Here is a 17,324-nt window from a genome sequence, read left to right on the forward strand (position 1 = left end):
CGAATCACAAATCGAAACGAGATTAAATTCATTTTTGTCAAGTGCACAATATAAGGCATTCATAGCCTTTGTATTTAGAGAAAACATCTTCTTCTCTAAATCATTCCAATGGTTCATTAGAAGAGAAGACATTTCAAATCCATTTTCGACTATGTCCCATAAATTCAAATCCAAATAAAGTAAGAAAACTCTCATTCGAGTTTTCCAATAAGTGTAGTTCATCCCATTAAAAAAGGGAGGACGAATGAGAGAGTAACCCTCTTGAAGGTCGAAAAGAGCCATTTCTATTTGGGTGTTAAACCAAAGTAGAAAATCGTGGTTCTGATACCAATTGTTAGGATCGGAGTGGTAATAAGAGGGGGGGGGTGAATTAGTATAGCAGATTAAAACTTGTAAATTTGAAAACAATTTCGTAAATGCGTAGAGATTTCGATTCGACAATGAATGACTTGGTGAAAGTAGCTCGAGTAAAGTGAGAAGATAAAAACTAAAAGCTTGCTGCTATATAAATAACGATTTAAGAAAGGTAAACACTCACACATTCAAGGAACACACCAATTTAAAGTGGTTCGGTCAAAATGACCTACATCCACTTGCGAAGCCTTCTTCGATGAGGCTCCCAACTTCCACTAGCAAATCACTTTAAAGGGGAAGGATAAATACCCCTCTTACAACCTTATATAAGTGGTTCACACTCTTACAGATTTTCAAAAAGAAAGAGGGAGGTGAACACTTAAGCTATTGAAAACAAGAGTTGCTAAAGACTTTGCTAAGGCTTTATCTCAATCTCTAACTTCTGAAAGGTTGTTATCTCTGCTGAGAATTGAGAGGTATTTATAGGCCCCAAGAGGATTCAAATTTTAGCTCCAAATTTGAATTACTTTTGGGTTCCCGATGCTAGCGGTGCCACCGCCTGTTAGTGTCTGACACTGACAGTGTACCAGCGGTGCCACCGCATGGACTTTTTAGATCACTAGTTGGGCTCCAAACTTGGCCTAAACCAGTCCAAATTCGGACCCAATTGGCCCCCAACCAGATTATAGGATTAACTCTTAATCCTAACCCTAATTATATGAAAACTATGAAATTAAGACATAATCCTAAGCAAGTTTTTAACTGGCAACATCGAGTTTCCTTCCAGCGAGCTTTCCGACGAACTTCCGGCGGACTTCCGATACACCCTCGGATTTCTTCCAATGGACTTCCAGTAGGCTCCCGGTCTTGTGGCGAGTTCAGCGAGTCTTTGGCAAGTAACCGAACCTTCTCGGTGATCTCCGCGAACCTCTGACGATCTCTCCGGCGGACTTACGAAAAATTTGGCAAGTCCCCGATTCCTTCTCGGTTGGTTCCGGTAGCACTTCCGACGAATCTTCAGACTCTCGACGGACTCTCGAACACCCATCGAACTTGACTCCGGTAGACTTGCTTTATGTCTTCAAGCTATCGTAGTTAATCCTACACACTTAAAATAAAACTTCGATCGAGATAATTAATCCTAAGCAATTAATCAAGTTGTCCGGCATGTCATTGGTCCCTCGACGCTTCGTCCGATTCTTCGGCGCATCGTCATCTCTTGCAGCCTATTGCCCAATCGGCCAGTTGACTCCGCAACTCCGATATCCTTGGCACAATCTCTGCTCTTCTTGGCCCGATGCCCGAATCCATGGCCCGAAGCCTAATCTTCTGACATGTTCCTCCGGCACAACATGATTTTCCTACTATAATTGTCTCATCCTGATCGAAGCATCATGCGTCACTCAAAAACGTAGATTAAAACAAAAACACATATTTATTGGTTTCATCATCAAAATCTGAGATTCAACACCAAGGTCATTCGGATTGGGAGAGAAAGAGTTCTCTGGGAGAATTCGATTATAACGAAACTCAAGTAGAAACCGTATGGGTCTAACAGCACCATGCCCGGTATACGATCTCTAGGATATTAGATGGATGAGGGACTATAGATACATGATAAATGAGGATAGATATATCCAATAGATTGGATTCCCCTGTATCATCTAAGGACTACGGCGTGGTGGCCTAGTATGTCCGTAGTCGATGAGTCGAGTGAATTATTATAGAGATAATAATTCACTAAGCCAAAAGGAGTTCTAACAAGTATGTCTCATTGTCAGCTCAATATTAGGCCTAGAGGATCACACACATATGGTAGACATTACGATGAGTAGAGGCTCGAATATAAAATATTCGTCAAAGCCCCTATCTTATTGGATATCCAATAAACCCTTGAATTATTGGATCATATGGATGAGATTTAATAAGAGCCAATGAGATATTATTGAATATAAATCCACTAATCTAAGAGGCTTTGGTAGTTGGATAAAGATCCAGTACCCAATAGGACAAGATTTATTAGGGTTAAGTTGATAGGGGGCCTCTATAAATATAAGGGAACCAAAAGTTCATAGGCTAGAGCTTCTCTTTGTTGTCATCTCCTCTCCCTTTCTCCTCCTCAGATAGTAGGCCTGAAGATTTTAAGAGCATCGTTGTAGCCCTACTATGTGGATCACCGTTAGAGAGGAGGACGTTTGACCTCCTTCATCCTCTCCTACAGATCTACAGGGATTTGTGGATATACGATCTCCCTAAGTAAAATATGATATTTCATATACGCAGTTTTCGATTTTGTAGATTTTGCGCACTAATATTCACATGACAATAAACACAATTTATAAATTTTAAGGATTTTTATTTTCCATTCTTCTACGATGCATGTGATATCGCCCTAAATTTCTCTACAACAATACCACCTATATCAAAATCAGTGCCCTCTTCTCTCACCAGAGAATCCACTTCTTCCATCAACTACTTCCTTCTTACCCATGCCACTGCCACGGAGAATTTGAGATGGGGATGTTGCTGATGACGGAGGGGAACGGAGGTTCAAAAGTTTTGCACATAAACGTCTTCTGTTTTAACCTGTGTAGGTGGTAGTGAATAAGTTGATGGCTAGCTTGTCTTTGTATGTTAACTAACTATGGTTCTCTAGCTCGCATTGCTGGAGTTCTTTAGGTAGGTGAGTTTTATTTAGGGGAAGGAATAATGTAATAGTTGGGAAGAAGAATAGTGGATAATTCGTGAAGAATTAACCTAATGATGGTTAAGGAAGAAAGTTTTAGTAAGGTAGAGCAAGTGAACTATTGAGACATCAAATTACAGTTGGGTTTTACCTACAACTTCCTCACAGCTATCTGGCAATCAGGTGTTGAAGACCTTGGCTGTCATTTGGTGTCGTATGTCGGTAGCAAGCTTTTCATCGTGTTCTTTCTGTTCTTTCGTTAGATGTTCTGTATAAACACTAGGTTTACTAAGCGGCTTCAATCATGAAGTGTGTGTTAAGATTAATTGCGTCAGCATGCCTTATTTTAGTTCTTTTTCCATGTTTCCTCTTCTCCTCCATCGTCGCCGTCACTCTACATTTAGCTTCTAAGGCAGTGGTGTCAAAGTTCCCCTTGCCACTTCTTCTGGTTTTAGGGATGAAGAAGCTGGATGGCTGGAACTACGATTTCTATCCTCTTGCCTTCTCTGCAACCTACAAGTCATAGGTTGTGATTGTCTTTTTACTAGTCATCTCTTCTGCTGATTTATGCTCTATTAGCTTGTCTCTTCAAAATTAGAACAAGAGTTTGTAAGATAGTATTGTTTAGCTTTGAAGTTAGATCGTCAACCATGGTGGCAGTTGGTAACTCGGGTTTGTGAAGCATGTCATCACTGGGAGCACCCGAGTTGTGTGCATGGGGCACCTGAAATTGTAACCACACTGAAGGTACTATTTTGCAGTTCGTCTTCTTTTTATTATGTTCTTTGTGTATTCTAAGTGTTATCTTCTTGTTTCTGATATAATAGGTGATTGAAGAATGAAACTTTAGCACACATGTTACTGATCAAGCATATCATTAGGTGTTTGGGTATTTGTAAATCGTAGTAGCTTGTGTCATTGTGTTAGCATGAGTACTTCATTACTCTGACTGCGAGCATTGATGTTCATCATGTTATGTTTCCATGTGTTTGTCTCTCTTTTAGTTGTAATGTTGTCCTGTCGAGGACTCACGTACCATGAAGACTGGCCACTCAATATTATAGGTTGGAGTTGAATATTTGCTGAATATAAGAGTTCATTTCTTATTAGCAGTGCTTATACAACACTTTGATTTAATGGTTTTTAAGATGTGATATCGAGGGTTAGCATTACAAGACTTTGACAGATGATTGCAAATGATTTATTTTGCACCTATGTGGACACTGTGAAGGGCCATTTGCTTATCCAAGTTCTTAAGCAGGTAAATAAAAAAAAATTCAAGAGTCGTGTGCCAATGACCAAAAATAATGGTGAACTTTCAAAATTAATTTCTTTGCATGTGCAATAGGTAACAACAGACAGTTCAGTCAATCTGATGAGACAATTGCGGAAGTCTCTCACTGTTTCAGCAATGATTCTTAACGAACTGTCCTCTAGCATGGAATGAAGGATATCTGCATTGGACAACCTCACACAAATGGATGTGATGGTTATCACGCTTGTTTGTACATACATTCTGAGACAAACCTAGGAATCTCAGCCTCCTAGTTTTCGAACAAAAGAAAACCCAACAGAGGCAACAAAAATTGGCTTCTCTATTAGAAATGGAAAAGAAAGAAGAATCTGTACATTTGTCTTTGGTGAAGGGTCAAACCTCTGATGCATGACCACTCAGATGATTTGCAGGAGGCCAATCTGTCACCCTTTCACATGATATGTAATCATGACAAGTGCAGTACCATCTGGTTTCTGAAAATGAAACCAGTTAATTCTTTGTATGCTTCTCGCCATAAAGGGACTTTTGCAGCCTCATTCTTGTCAAGCAATCTCCTCCTCAACAATGTCTAATGTGTATCCTTCCAAACCTGCATGATGAGAGGGCATCACTAGTCCAGTGGCGACTGTGGCACTGTTCTCCCAAAATCCAATGCTGACCCAAGTCCATGATCCTCCCACTCACACAGTAACTTGTTTTGATGATCTTTTCAGTCTCTTGAACACTACTGCATGCCCTAAGTACTTAATAATGGTCCCAGTGATCATAATTCAGCCATTTGGTACTTCAACACTCACAAGAGAGAATCACAAGCCCCATGCCAATCTCCAGCTTACTACATGATTCTAATAGAGAATTAACGAGGTTACACCATCACTACAAGACTCTCTCTTTATGATACAACATTCTCAAAAAAAAAAAAAATTGATTTGTACTCTTAGTTTGATTTCAGAGAACAATAATCCAAGTGTTACGATCATATCTGTACTTCTATATCTTCTTGTAATTCTTCCAACACTAAAAAAAGAAAATAACACAGGTTATCTGCACAAAATATAAAAAGAATAGCCTTTTGCAGCTCAGATCTTTGACCATGCTCTTGTGTCATAACCTACAACACTTGTTTATCTGCAGTGCAATGAGTGTCCCCAACTTGTAAAATATGAAAAAGAATTGGCCAGTTATTACTGTTTGTCCCCACCTCAAACTGCAAAATTCCCATGTTCCTTCACAGAGAATATATAATGAAGAAGTGATAGAAGCTGCCAAAAAATTGAACCTGTGAATTTGATAGTCCACTGTTGCCATGTCAGTGTTGGTCAGCGACTGTCAGGAACTCCTTGTTCCATGTGGACCTTGCAGTCGTTATGTTGACCGAGAAAACTACATAGGGTAAGTGTAGCTTTTCTTCTGCTGGTTATTCTTTTGACTGTTGAAATCTATCGTGGTCTGTCAAGAATTATGAGGGTTGAATGCACCCAACCTGTTGGTACACAAAGCAACACGAAAATTATTAGACGTATTGATACTATACAGTTCAAACATAAGTTGTCAAAAGAGTATCCATCTTTGCCTTCGATTAGTCTTCACGGGAAGTCTCTTCTTTCATCAGTCTGTGCTGTCAACATATTGAAAGAAATCAGTTGGGAGTTCAAATACCACAAAGCATGAGACATATGAATGTAAATTAGTGTAACTTCATAAATTCTTTGAAGTCTAACGTGTAAAGTAGGATGAAACTATAGGTTTTCATGCTCTTTTCATTAATGTATCTCCATTCCAATTTATATGGACAAATAGGAATGATGGGAATTCATTGCACTTACCAGAAGACCACAGCAAAATGTTGCTGACTTTTGATTCAGTGATCCAGGTTTACTATCAGTCTTCCACAAGCAAATACGTCTATGAACTGTGACAACAGAGAACTTGCTTAGTATTTCTTTCGAGTCACTGGAAACATGCACATGACCGCAAGCATACCTTGGTCTGATTGCAGAGATTGTTCTCTAGGAACTCTGGATGGATAGAGCTTGGAGCATCTGACCGCTTGCAATCTTTAAAAGAAACTGAGATCTGTGTAACCATTTGAGAAGGGCAAAAGCTCTTCGATGTCTACTTGAGAGCCAGCGCAATCCATGTTCTGTATTCGGCGGTGATTAATCGACTCGACTTCTGCTGTAAAAATGCTAGAAACAGGTCTATGATCAGAGAACCTGGACTCGCCACGAACGTAGGAGAGCTGGTTGAGGCCTCTTCCATACCATAAGATGCGATCGCACCTGATCCGTGAAACAATTTGATCAGCTTCACATATCAGATCAATGGATTCTAAGCTACTGTAGTGAAAATTGTTTGATCTTAAATGATACCATGCAGGCGTTCGACGCTTCTCTTTGAGGTTCATGTCATCTCCAGCGTAGCGGTCCGAGTTGTTTGAATACTTGTATGTGGGAGGGAAGTATATTCTTCCTTCGTTCCATCCCCGGAAGACGCGGCCACACCTCCTTTCTATCCGAAGCTGCTTCAGAGAAAGAGCAGAATGAGCCACCAGAAAGTGTTCCTCGTGATCACATGAAATCTTCGCTAAGAAGCACGACTCTACCTGGTCTTTTTCCAGCAGTGCTTTCCAGTTACGCATTTCGACAAGTACCTTGGCCGCGCGATACGAAAGAGCAACGCGGTAATTTAGATCTCCAAGCCAAATTATTCGACTACTAGGGAGAAGAGCAAACGGCAAACATGAGAGCCATTAGCGGAACGTAGTCGGGTGTTCACTTCGCCAAGCAAATGGCAAACAGGCTTACTCATGCTGAAGGATGGTCTCAGGTGACCTGTCACCATGAACCGAAGGGAACCTGGTCTTTCTCAGGATCTCCATCACATCAGAGTTCCTCCGCAGCTCATCTCCATCCTTCTGCCCAGAAGTCAAATGGCTGCAGATGAAGCAGAAGCTTGTTTGGTGCAAACACATGCTAATCGAAATCGAACCCTGGAAGAAACAAGTTTAACAATCCTCCAAGTGATGTGGTTCTCATGTTGCAGCCGGTAGCAGCATTAAGGAATTGACTGCATTGAAGCTAGAGACAGCAAGAGACATGCAACTAAATCTTACCTTGTTCCCAAGATAACCCATCAAACCTCTACCAACACAGGAGACCTTTAGGTTCCTTATGCTCTCTCTTATATCTCCTCTCACCCATACAGTGAGAAATATCCCCACCATCTGCTTGCTTGCCACCAAACAATACCTGGTCGAGAGGTGAAATCCTTCTTCCAGTTGAGTTCTTGCTGGAAAGCAAATGCTCAAATAGTTCTGAGGTATTTATTTTTACCTTGGATGTCCTGGTCTATCTCGCCCCTCCATGGATGAGGAAGCTGCGTGGCCATACGACATGGGCGAGTAGTGTGCTGCCATGCTAGGGGAGTAATCTCCACTGATGTTGTCGTCGTCGTCGTCGGAGCCACCCCATCGATAGCTGGGGTCGTAATCACTTGGCCTGTTTGCGAAAATGACACGCTCGCAGATGCTGTGCCGGCGATCTAACCGGGGCTGCGGGGCCAAGACGTCCCCGTCGATCCTCAAACTACGGCTCAAGGACTGGAACGAGCGGCGGTGGAGCAAATGCTGGTGTCTCGACGTCGTCGCGCCTTCGAAGTCGTCGTCCAACTCCATGATTGGGTTTGGGACAGGGGAGGGTGTCTGGTAGCTGCTGCTGCTGCCATTGCCGGGAAGACCGTCGAGGGTCTTCCTAATGAGAGCAACCCATTTCCTTGCAGGAGCATTGTCTTCTGCCCCCAAAACATTTCCCGCATTGAGAGGAACAACTTCCTGAAATCTGAGAGACCAAAACAGGCAACTTCACATCACAGACGCTTCGAGGAAGATGCACGAAGGTGAGGCACGTACCCCAGGACGTATATGTCTGCAGCAGGTGAGGCTTGGAGCCAATCATCAAGATTCAGACTACCTTTTGGGGAGTTCCCACCTACATTCCATGTTGCAACGAAGATCCTAGCCCAAGAAATCGAGTGGTAAGCGGCTCAAGGCAGCTAAGAAGTGGAATGGATGGGTGATTGCTTGGTTGTTGTTTGAAGGTACCTGTAGTGCTGGGTTTCGGTGACTTCAGCTGCAACAAGATCGATCTTTCCTCGTCGAACTTGATCGGACTTCTTCCTGGACAATCTCTCTGATGACACAAATTGAAGTTTGTGTGAGGAATAGGAACAATTCAGAGAGGGAAGGGAAAGAGAAGGAAGACATGGTCCAAAGCTGCAAGGCTGGGAGGATGCACTGTTTAACCTGTTTTGCTTTGCTTGACAGAGTAAGCTTCTGTCCCTGTGATGCTGACCCGCCATTCCTCATCGCCTCCTGAAAAGAACACGCACACACTTTAAGAAGAACAAGGAATCCAGGCTGTGTTCTGCATTAATGGGCATCAGACCCATGACTTGTTTCACAGTGTTGGAGGGGAAGCAGTTGGTCCTCAGCAGATGCTGAGGAGAGAAGAGAAGGGAGCTTTGACAAGGAAGAAAAAGGGATGTGGAAGACAAAACAGCACCACAAGCAATGAACATGATAGCAGAAGTAAGGGTGACATAAGCATCTCTACCTCTACTGACATAATCTGAATGGAAGTCGTCAGCTTTGTTCTTGATGTTGAACCATCTTACAAGGGACTTGGACCATGAGAGCTGCTCTCAAACAGATGAAAGAAGGAGAAAAAGAAGGTAAGCATTAGTAATCCACGAAGCTCAGTGGCACTTGACTGTAAGAGAACAACAGGTCTACTCAGAGCATCTGTAAGCAAAAACCTTGCTTTTCTTCGAAGTCCCATCTTTCATGGTTTCAGATGCCCTCATAGAGCAGAATAAACGGTCGTCTTCAGATCTCCAGGCAATGAAAGGGAATGGAAACAGTTGGTGTTTCTGGTTTCCATACTGTTCCCTCCTCCTGGAGAAGAACAAGATGCAGAGAACCAGAGAGCAGAGTAGATTTTTTATGGAAAACAAAGATACAGATCCTTTACTTCACTTACTAATCTACTAGGAAGTTAATTTTGCTATCTAACAAGATCAAAAGGAACTGGAGAGAGTCACTGCCAGATTCTCTTCAGAAAAAGGAAGCTGTGATCTTTGTTCCCCTCTCTAGATGGGTTTTGATGTGGAGGATTGCTGACTGAAACAAGAAGTGGGAACCATAGAGTTCAAATGCAAGGAAGTGAAAAAGATTGGATCTTGGAGAAGAAGAAGAGTGCAGGCACGCACCTTTGAGAAGGTAGGAAGGGATGGTGTGTGAGGAGAATGGAGGGAGAGACTGGGGGCATGCTCTCCTTCAAATCCTTGTGCCTAGGAGTTGATTAAAGTATCCAGTTTTAAGAGAATAAAGTGCATATAGAGGCCCCCCATCTCCCTCTCTCTCGCTCTCTCCCTTCTCTCATGTCTTTTTCCTCCAAAATCCAAGACAAAACCATAACAGGGGAATGGAAGCAAAAATGTTGTTATCAAGCAAGAAAATCTAAGATGGAAACTAATGAGAGAACAAATGAAAAGAAGAGCCGCCAGACCCCACACACCATTTAGAGTCTTCCCCCTCACAACGGCCCCATTTCAGTATGGCGTACACCCCCTCCTCTCCTTGATCCTTCCCATGAGGCAGGTGTAGGGAAGGAAAGAAATAAAACGATAAAAACGTCTAATGAAAATGACACAGAAGGATGCAGAAAGAGAGAGAGAGAGAGAGAGAGATTTTGTTCAACTTTGAAAATGTCGAGTTTTTCCGGGTCGTGATGTGTATGTTTGCATGGGGAGAGACATACTTTTCAGACAATTTTTCTTTCTGTTTCTTTTGATAGCAGTAGTTCTTCCTTCTTTTCCCATCTGTCCTCTCTTTTGGTAAAACTTGTGACTCTTTGCATTGTCTTCAAGGTGTTGATGGCTAAATGCTATGTGGCATGGGGAATGTTCAGCGCTCCCATTCCTGCATGGAGAAGAGTTGAGATTTTCTAGGGGTCCGCAAGGTGAGAACTTTGTTGGAAATGCTTCGGCATGGCTTTCGAGTGGTCTGCAACCATAGTGGGTGTTGGATGAGACAGATAGATAGATCTGCAAAACTTTGGGAAGTGGGGGAGTCTTGAGGTTGGATCTTGGCTCAACCTAGGGCAGTGTTCAGAGACATTGTTAGTTTGGCTAGTTCGGAGACACGTATCTTCATCATGGTTTGTTCTTCGTGATGGAAGAAAGAAACTGAAGAGAATCGATCTGTTGATGAGCACAGGCAGAGAAATGCAGGTTAATTTCGTCGTGGAAGCATCAAAAGAAAGCTAAGGGAGGCACTTTGGGCTTGTCACATCATGGAATGACACAGTGCATGTCAAACCTACATTGTTCAACCAAGAAAAGCTTGGTCAGATCATGTCCTGGCCAAGGTGATGACCAAGAATTCCAAACAGTGAATTCTGATTTGTACCACAGCCAGTGAACTGTTCTCTCAGAAAAGCTGACTGAGGTCAATGATGAGAATTCGGTATAAGCATTTTGTAGCAAACATGCAGTTTATGGAAGCTTTCCTCCATGGTTTGCTCCTGATAGGAAGTTAATGGTCTTCTTTGCCTCGACTCATTTGGCAATCTTCATTTTGCTGAGACATCATATCAACGAGAGCAAGTGGAGGCCAAGGAAAAGATATGATGGAAAAATAACATTCCTACCAACGAGTCCACTTCTAAATTGGATGACAAATCTTCCCTCCCCACCAATAACTCTCGTTGTGAGTCTCATGTTGACCGCTTGATGGGATTTAAAAGGCAGCAGCACCCAAAGCTTAATTCAACAACCAGATGATGATTTTACTGTCAACCCAAGCACTCAATCTTATCCGTGATTAGATCTTCCTTGCTCAATCGCTAATAATTTTAAGAGTGGATAAGATTGGTCCATATCATGCACTAGTCCCTTGCTAACTCTAAATTCCCATAGCTCACACAATTTACTTTCTTTTCTTCTTGGATTTGCTGTTTTTTAGGATGTTTTGGCCCCTTATAAAACCTCTCAAAGCAAATTCATCTGGCATGTTTTCCTGCAGATATGAAATATACGTGTCAATCCTAAGATGTGATGATAAGCTACCTAATCTAATACATGTTGGTGTCTCTACCTAAATTCACCTTGTTCAAGAGTTTGCTTCCACAGTTCATCAGTCAAAGGAGATCTTTGGTCTTTGCTTCTTTTTTTCTACCTCCGAAACCTTATGGTTTCTTACATAGCTTTCACTTCTTTAACGGTTTCATATCAGGCCTCTCCTTTGTTGCCTCTCCCCAAAGCACCTTTGGATCCAAGTGTTGGTCTACGAGCATGGCCTGGGGTATGTTGCAACAGTGAAGCTACTTTCTCTGCTGCCATAATGCCATTTCCTTGTCACTTCTTTTGTCCCACCAAGACAGGTCGAGGAAGCAGAGAAACGCTCGCATGGACCACCGAACCAGAAAAGGATGGAGGAGTTCTAGTGTAATCACCGTTTGGTCATTGGATTTGACAGTCACCGTCAGGCACAATTCTGCTATCAGAATGTATGGCCTCTGTGTTCTTGACTACTTTGCAAACTGCAGAAACATGGCAACTTTAGGTTTCGTTCACCTTCAGCGAGTGCTATGTGCAATACAACGATGAGTCATCGGATTGCAGTTTGCACGAGTAGCAGAAGGTTGAGTTGTATTACACTGTGGCTGGTCTCTGTGCCAATAGGAGTTGTTGGCTTCTTTGAGATCAGGGCTCAACCATCATCCAACCATCATCTGCTTTCTGAGTGGTGATCCATGGCGGCCATAACTTTTCTTTCTGGTTGAAATTATCGATGAACACCACCTGAAGATGTCATGGATTTTGACAATCTGAACCCTTTAATCAGAAAATTCTACATACTTTCTGTAGGTGTTTCCATGTACAGATCATTGAATTCAGGCTTCTTAGGTTATGCTGCTAACACTCGCTCTTGACGAGAACAAAAAGCTAAAGCTTTTGTAAAGCATTGCAATCAATGATGAGCAGGAACCGATATTCCCCTTAATTTCACGATGAAAGAATGAAATATGAAGATATGTTTTTGTGTTTAATATGTGCTCAATATTTATATATGTTAGGAAAGATGATTTCTTTCGACAAAGCAATGAAATTTTATCGTACAGATAGAGAAATCTTAGCTGCTATCATGCCACCGTAAGATAGTGCTCCTGTCAAGAATGTCGATCTTGTACTGATGCGAGAAAAATTATTTACGGATGACAAGCTTCGTAAGTGAGTCTGCTAGATGATCAGTCATATGCATATGAGAAAAACGTAGTTGATATATGATAACTTGATCTCGCATGAAGTGAAAATCGATGGCAATGTGTTTTATGCATAAGTGGAACACTGGATTGGTGCTTAAGTATGTAGCTCCGACATTATCACAATATATTGTATGAGTAAATGTGGAGTCGATGTAAAGTTCCTTGAGCATATTTATGACCCAATTGTGTTCTACAACAGCGGTGACAATGACACGATATTTAGCTTCAATTATAGATTATGCGATTGTCTTTTGTTTCTTAGAATTCTAACTGATTATATTATATCCAATAATAATAATACACCCCGATATAGATATTCTATCAGTAAAGTTTCATACCCAATCAGTATCAATAAAGGCATGGAGATAAAGTGAGAAGTGTTAAAAAAAAAAAAAAGGCCATGAGGGTCCCATTAAGATGTTGTAAGATCCGTTTAACTACAGACCAATGCATAGTAGATAGTCGATACATGAATTGTGATAATTTATTAACCACCAATAAGATATCTGGGCGTGTGACAGCTAAGTATTGTGAGAATTTAAATACTTGGCGATATTGAGTGGGGTCCGTAGTAGAGCTTCTATCATATAATTTGAGTGATTCACCAGTAGACAGAGGAGTTGTAATCACTTTTGCATCCTACATGTTCATCTTTGATAACAAATCATGAATATACTTTCTTTGTGATAGGAAAAGTCTTGAAGATATATATATTACTTCTACTCCAAAAAAGTAGCTCAAGGTTTCTAGATCTTTGAGGGAGAATCGATTTGTCAAATACTTGAGGAATGCCTTGATCTCCATGGGATTATTGCCCATGACAATAAAGTCATCCACATATATCAAAGATATATTGTATTGCCACTTTATTGATAGAGAAATAGTGAGGTATCAAACTTAGAGTTAATGAAGCCAGTAGATGTCACAAACGAGCCAAGTTCTATATACCAAGCTCTTGAAGCTTGACAAAGTCCATAAATAGTTTTTTGTAGTTTAAAAACATGTCTTGGATACTAAGGATAGATAAAGCCAAGAGGTTGCTACATGAAGACATCTTCAATTAGGGTACTCTGTAAAAAAGCTACTAGTCATAAGTGCCCAACAAGTCAATCACGTGAGTGATGGCACGTGTGACTTGATATAGAATCTTTTGCTTATATTTTGGCATATTTTTGCATATATATATATATATATATATATATATATATATATATATATATATATATATTGTGATGTCCTTGGATTTGTATAATGCGAATCGGATCATAATGAGATCACGAAAATGAGATCGATTCACTTTTAAACACATATCCTAAATAATCCCGGTCATAGGTTACTCGAGAGGGACATCGTAATAACCAGACAAACTGGTGTGTTGTATACCCGTCCATATGATGGATGCAGCTGGTCTCATAGCTGCTCGTGTAGGGACACTAGGGATACAGTACAGGTGCTCATTGGAGAATGAGTTCACTGATTGATCCGCTTACGGAATGCTGGATGGTTGATGATACCTTATTGTCAAACAGTGATTCCGTAGTCCTAGTGGTATATCTGATCCTTAGACTTGAGACACCAAGGATGTCCTGTATGAGTGCTCCACTCTTTGATACCAGACTTATAGGTATAGCTATCCCAGATCTAGTACAGTTGGTCATTGGGAGTGGTAGTCGACCTTACGAGGGCTATTGAGTGTCGATAGAGGATCATCCACTCTCGGCGTCATGAGAGGAATATGTTAGGATCGGAGCGACACTAAGAGGGGGGGGTGAATTAGTGCAGCGGTAAAGTGTGATAAACTTTTGACGATTTAAACACTTTCGGAAACTTCATACGATAAAAGTAACGTTTTCGTTTGAAACCATTTCGATTGCGTTTTAACTTGAAGAGATAAGTAAGACGGAGACAAAGAAGTAGAGCATTAAAGTGCAAATGGTTTGCAGTAATGTAAATGACAATAAGTAAATACAAACCAGAGATCACGCCAATTTTACAGTGGTTTGGTCAAATGACCTACATCCACTTGCGAGGCCCCTCTTCGATGAGGCTCCCACCTTCCACTAGCAAATCTCTTGAAGAGGAAGGGTAAATACCCCTCTTACAACTTTTTACAAGCGGTTCACTCTCTTACAGGTTTTCAGCAAGAAAGAAGGAGGTGAACACTAGCAAATTGAAAACAAGACTAGCAAAGACTTTTCTAAGACCTTTCTCTCAAACAATTGCTGCTCAAAAAGTTGTAATCTCAACTGAGATTTGAGGGGTATTTATAGGCCTCAAGAGGATTTAAATTTGGGCTCCAAAATTTGAATTCTCTTTGGGTTCCCGATGCTGGCGGTGCCACCGCCTGTCACTGTCAGACATTGACAGTGCTGGGCGGTGCCACCGCCCAACTCTCGGGTGCTGGGCGGTGCAACCGCCCAGTCTGGTGGTGCCACCGCCAGACCCTTCGATTCACTTGTTGGGCTTCAAATTTAGCCCAAACCAAGTCTAATTTTGGGCCCAATTAGCCCCTAACCAGGATATTGGATTATCTCTTAATCCTAATCCTAATTACAAGTAAACTATATAACAAAACACATCCTAAGCAAGTTTTCAACTGCGAACGTCGAGTCTTGTTCCGACGAGCTTTCTAACGAACTTCTTCCGACGGGCTCCTAGCAAGCTCCCGAACTTGTGATGACTTTAATGAGTAGCCGAGCCTTCTCGGTGATCTCCGTGAACCTCTGACGATCTCTTCGGCGAACTTCCAAAAATTCCGACAGGTTCCCGATTTCTTCTTGGTTAGTTCCGGCAGCATCTCCGACGATTCTTCGGACTCTTAAACGTCCATCGAACTTGACTCTAGTATTCTTGCTTTGTGTTTTCTGGTTATCGTAGTTAATCCTGCACACTTAACTCAATAATATAGATTAGATCAATTAACCCATCAATTGATTTTATCATCAAAATCCGAGATTCAACAATCTCCCCCTTTTTGATGATGACAATCAATTGATGACGGAGTTAAACATAACTCCCCCTATCTATATGCCATATTATGAGAAGATGAAAACACTTGAATTTCATCCATTGAATTCAAGCATAAACCGATAAGTTCTAACCGTAGAACTTATCGTTATTCTCATTAAGCAATAGTAAATACAAGACTTCGATGAAAATCATTTTCAAGTCGAATGATAAGAGACAATTTTTACTACGGCAGGAGATAAAGATTTTCAACATGAATTTCATGATATAAATGTAAGGCATGCTTTCAATATGATCAATCAATCTTGTGATATTCTCAAAGATTTTGCACATGAATTTCATGATATAAATGTAAGGCATGCTTTCAATATAATCAATCAATCTTGCGATATTCTCAAAGATTTTGAAGGCATATAAGACATTCATATCACACAAGCTTTTGCAATTCATATAAGTCATGCTATTAAAATGGTACAAGTCATCACTTTTCTCCCCCTTTGTCATCAACAAAAAGGGAATGAGACTTGAAGCACATAATTTGTGATTATAACATCAGGAATTCAGCATTGATCATAAAAATTTTATCATTCAAAATTAAGTATGCTAAAATATTTACGCAGAGTTTATCTTAAAGGAAAATTCAGCATTCATCCATTTTATCAAATCTCTTCTTTCTATAAATAACAAAAATTGTAGATGTACAAGGAAGAGATAGTGATAAAAAAAATTTCAAGTAGTAACTCTAATAAGCCAAGATTATAATTTGAATACAAATCCATTCAAATTCAATTCGTCAACTTGAAACTCATAATCAAGCCATCAAAATCAATTTTGAGATTCACAAGATATCATAAAATCATTAATCTTGATCAGATGGGAGCGGTGTTTGACTCAAGATAGGATAAGATAATTTAACATGTCATTTAGAATCGAAAGAGAAGGATCAGGTTCATCGAGGAACGGAGAGAGGATGAAAAACTTTACAGAAAAATCCATTCAAACAAGTTTATTCTTAGGGACAATTTAACATACCTAATTCCCTTCTAATGAATTCAAATTGGTCTTCATTCAAAGCTTTTGTAAATATATATGCTAATTGATGCTTTGTGTCAATGAATTCTAGAACAACATCATTGTTAAGGACATGATCGCGTATGAAATGATGCCTAAGGTCGATGTGCTTAGTTCTAAAGTGCTGAATTGGATTTTTAGTAAGACATATGGCACTAGTATTATCACATTTTATGGGAATGTTTTTAAAGTGAATTCCATAGTCTTCTAATGTATTTTTCATCCAAACAACTTGTGCATAGCATGCACTTGCAACAATGTATTCGGCTTCCGCCGTAGATAGTGCAACTGAATTTTGTTTCTTGGAAGTCCAAGAAACAAGTGCATGTCCTAAAAATTGGCATGTTCCGGATGTACTTTTTCTATCTATCCTGCATCCGCCAAAATCGGCATCTGCATAAGCTATTAAATCGAATTTTTTTTATTTTGGATACCATAGTCCTAAATTTGGAGTTCCTTTAAGATACCTAAATATTCTTTTAACACTTTTAAGATAAGATAATTTAGGATTTGATTGAAACCTAGCGTAAAGTCCTACACTAAACATAATATCCGGTCTAGTCGTAATGAGGTAGAGTAGACTACCTATCATTCCCCTATATGTTTTTTGATCGAAAATTTCACTATTTTCATCTATATCTAA

At 40.5% G+C, this 17,324-nt stretch overlaps 1 protein-coding gene across 1 annotated transcript; it reads right to left on the bottom strand.

Annotated features, from left to right (window-relative positions):
- Positions 1 to 4,577: 4,577 nt before the first annotated feature.
- On the bottom strand, positions 4,578 to 9,161 carry LOC135632797 (type IV inositol polyphosphate 5-phosphatase 7-like). Its single transcript, XM_065141578.1, has 13 exons — positions 9,132 to 9,161; positions 8,930 to 9,011; positions 8,620 to 8,688; positions 8,419 to 8,506; positions 8,227 to 8,331; positions 7,652 to 8,155; positions 7,432 to 7,567; positions 7,124 to 7,308; positions 6,922 to 7,030; positions 6,689 to 6,837; positions 6,300 to 6,598; positions 6,143 to 6,228; positions 4,578 to 5,934 (listed from the first exon to the last, which is right to left on the bottom strand). The coding sequence occupies exons 1-11, from the start codon at positions 9,159 to 9,161 to the stop codon at positions 6,376 to 6,378; spliced, it is 1,680 nt and encodes a 559-aa protein (XP_064997650.1). The 3' UTR covers positions 4,578 to 5,934; positions 6,143 to 6,228; positions 6,300 to 6,375.
- Positions 9,162 to 17,324: the final 8,163 nt, after the last annotated feature.

The sequence above is a fragment of the Musa acuminata genome, chromosome BXJ3-3, assembly GCF_036884655.1.
Source record: "Musa acuminata AAA Group cultivar baxijiao chromosome BXJ3-3, Cavendish_Baxijiao_AAA, whole genome shotgun sequence".
In the NCBI taxonomy this organism is placed as follows: domain Eukaryota; kingdom Viridiplantae; phylum Streptophyta; class Magnoliopsida; order Zingiberales; family Musaceae; genus Musa; species Musa acuminata.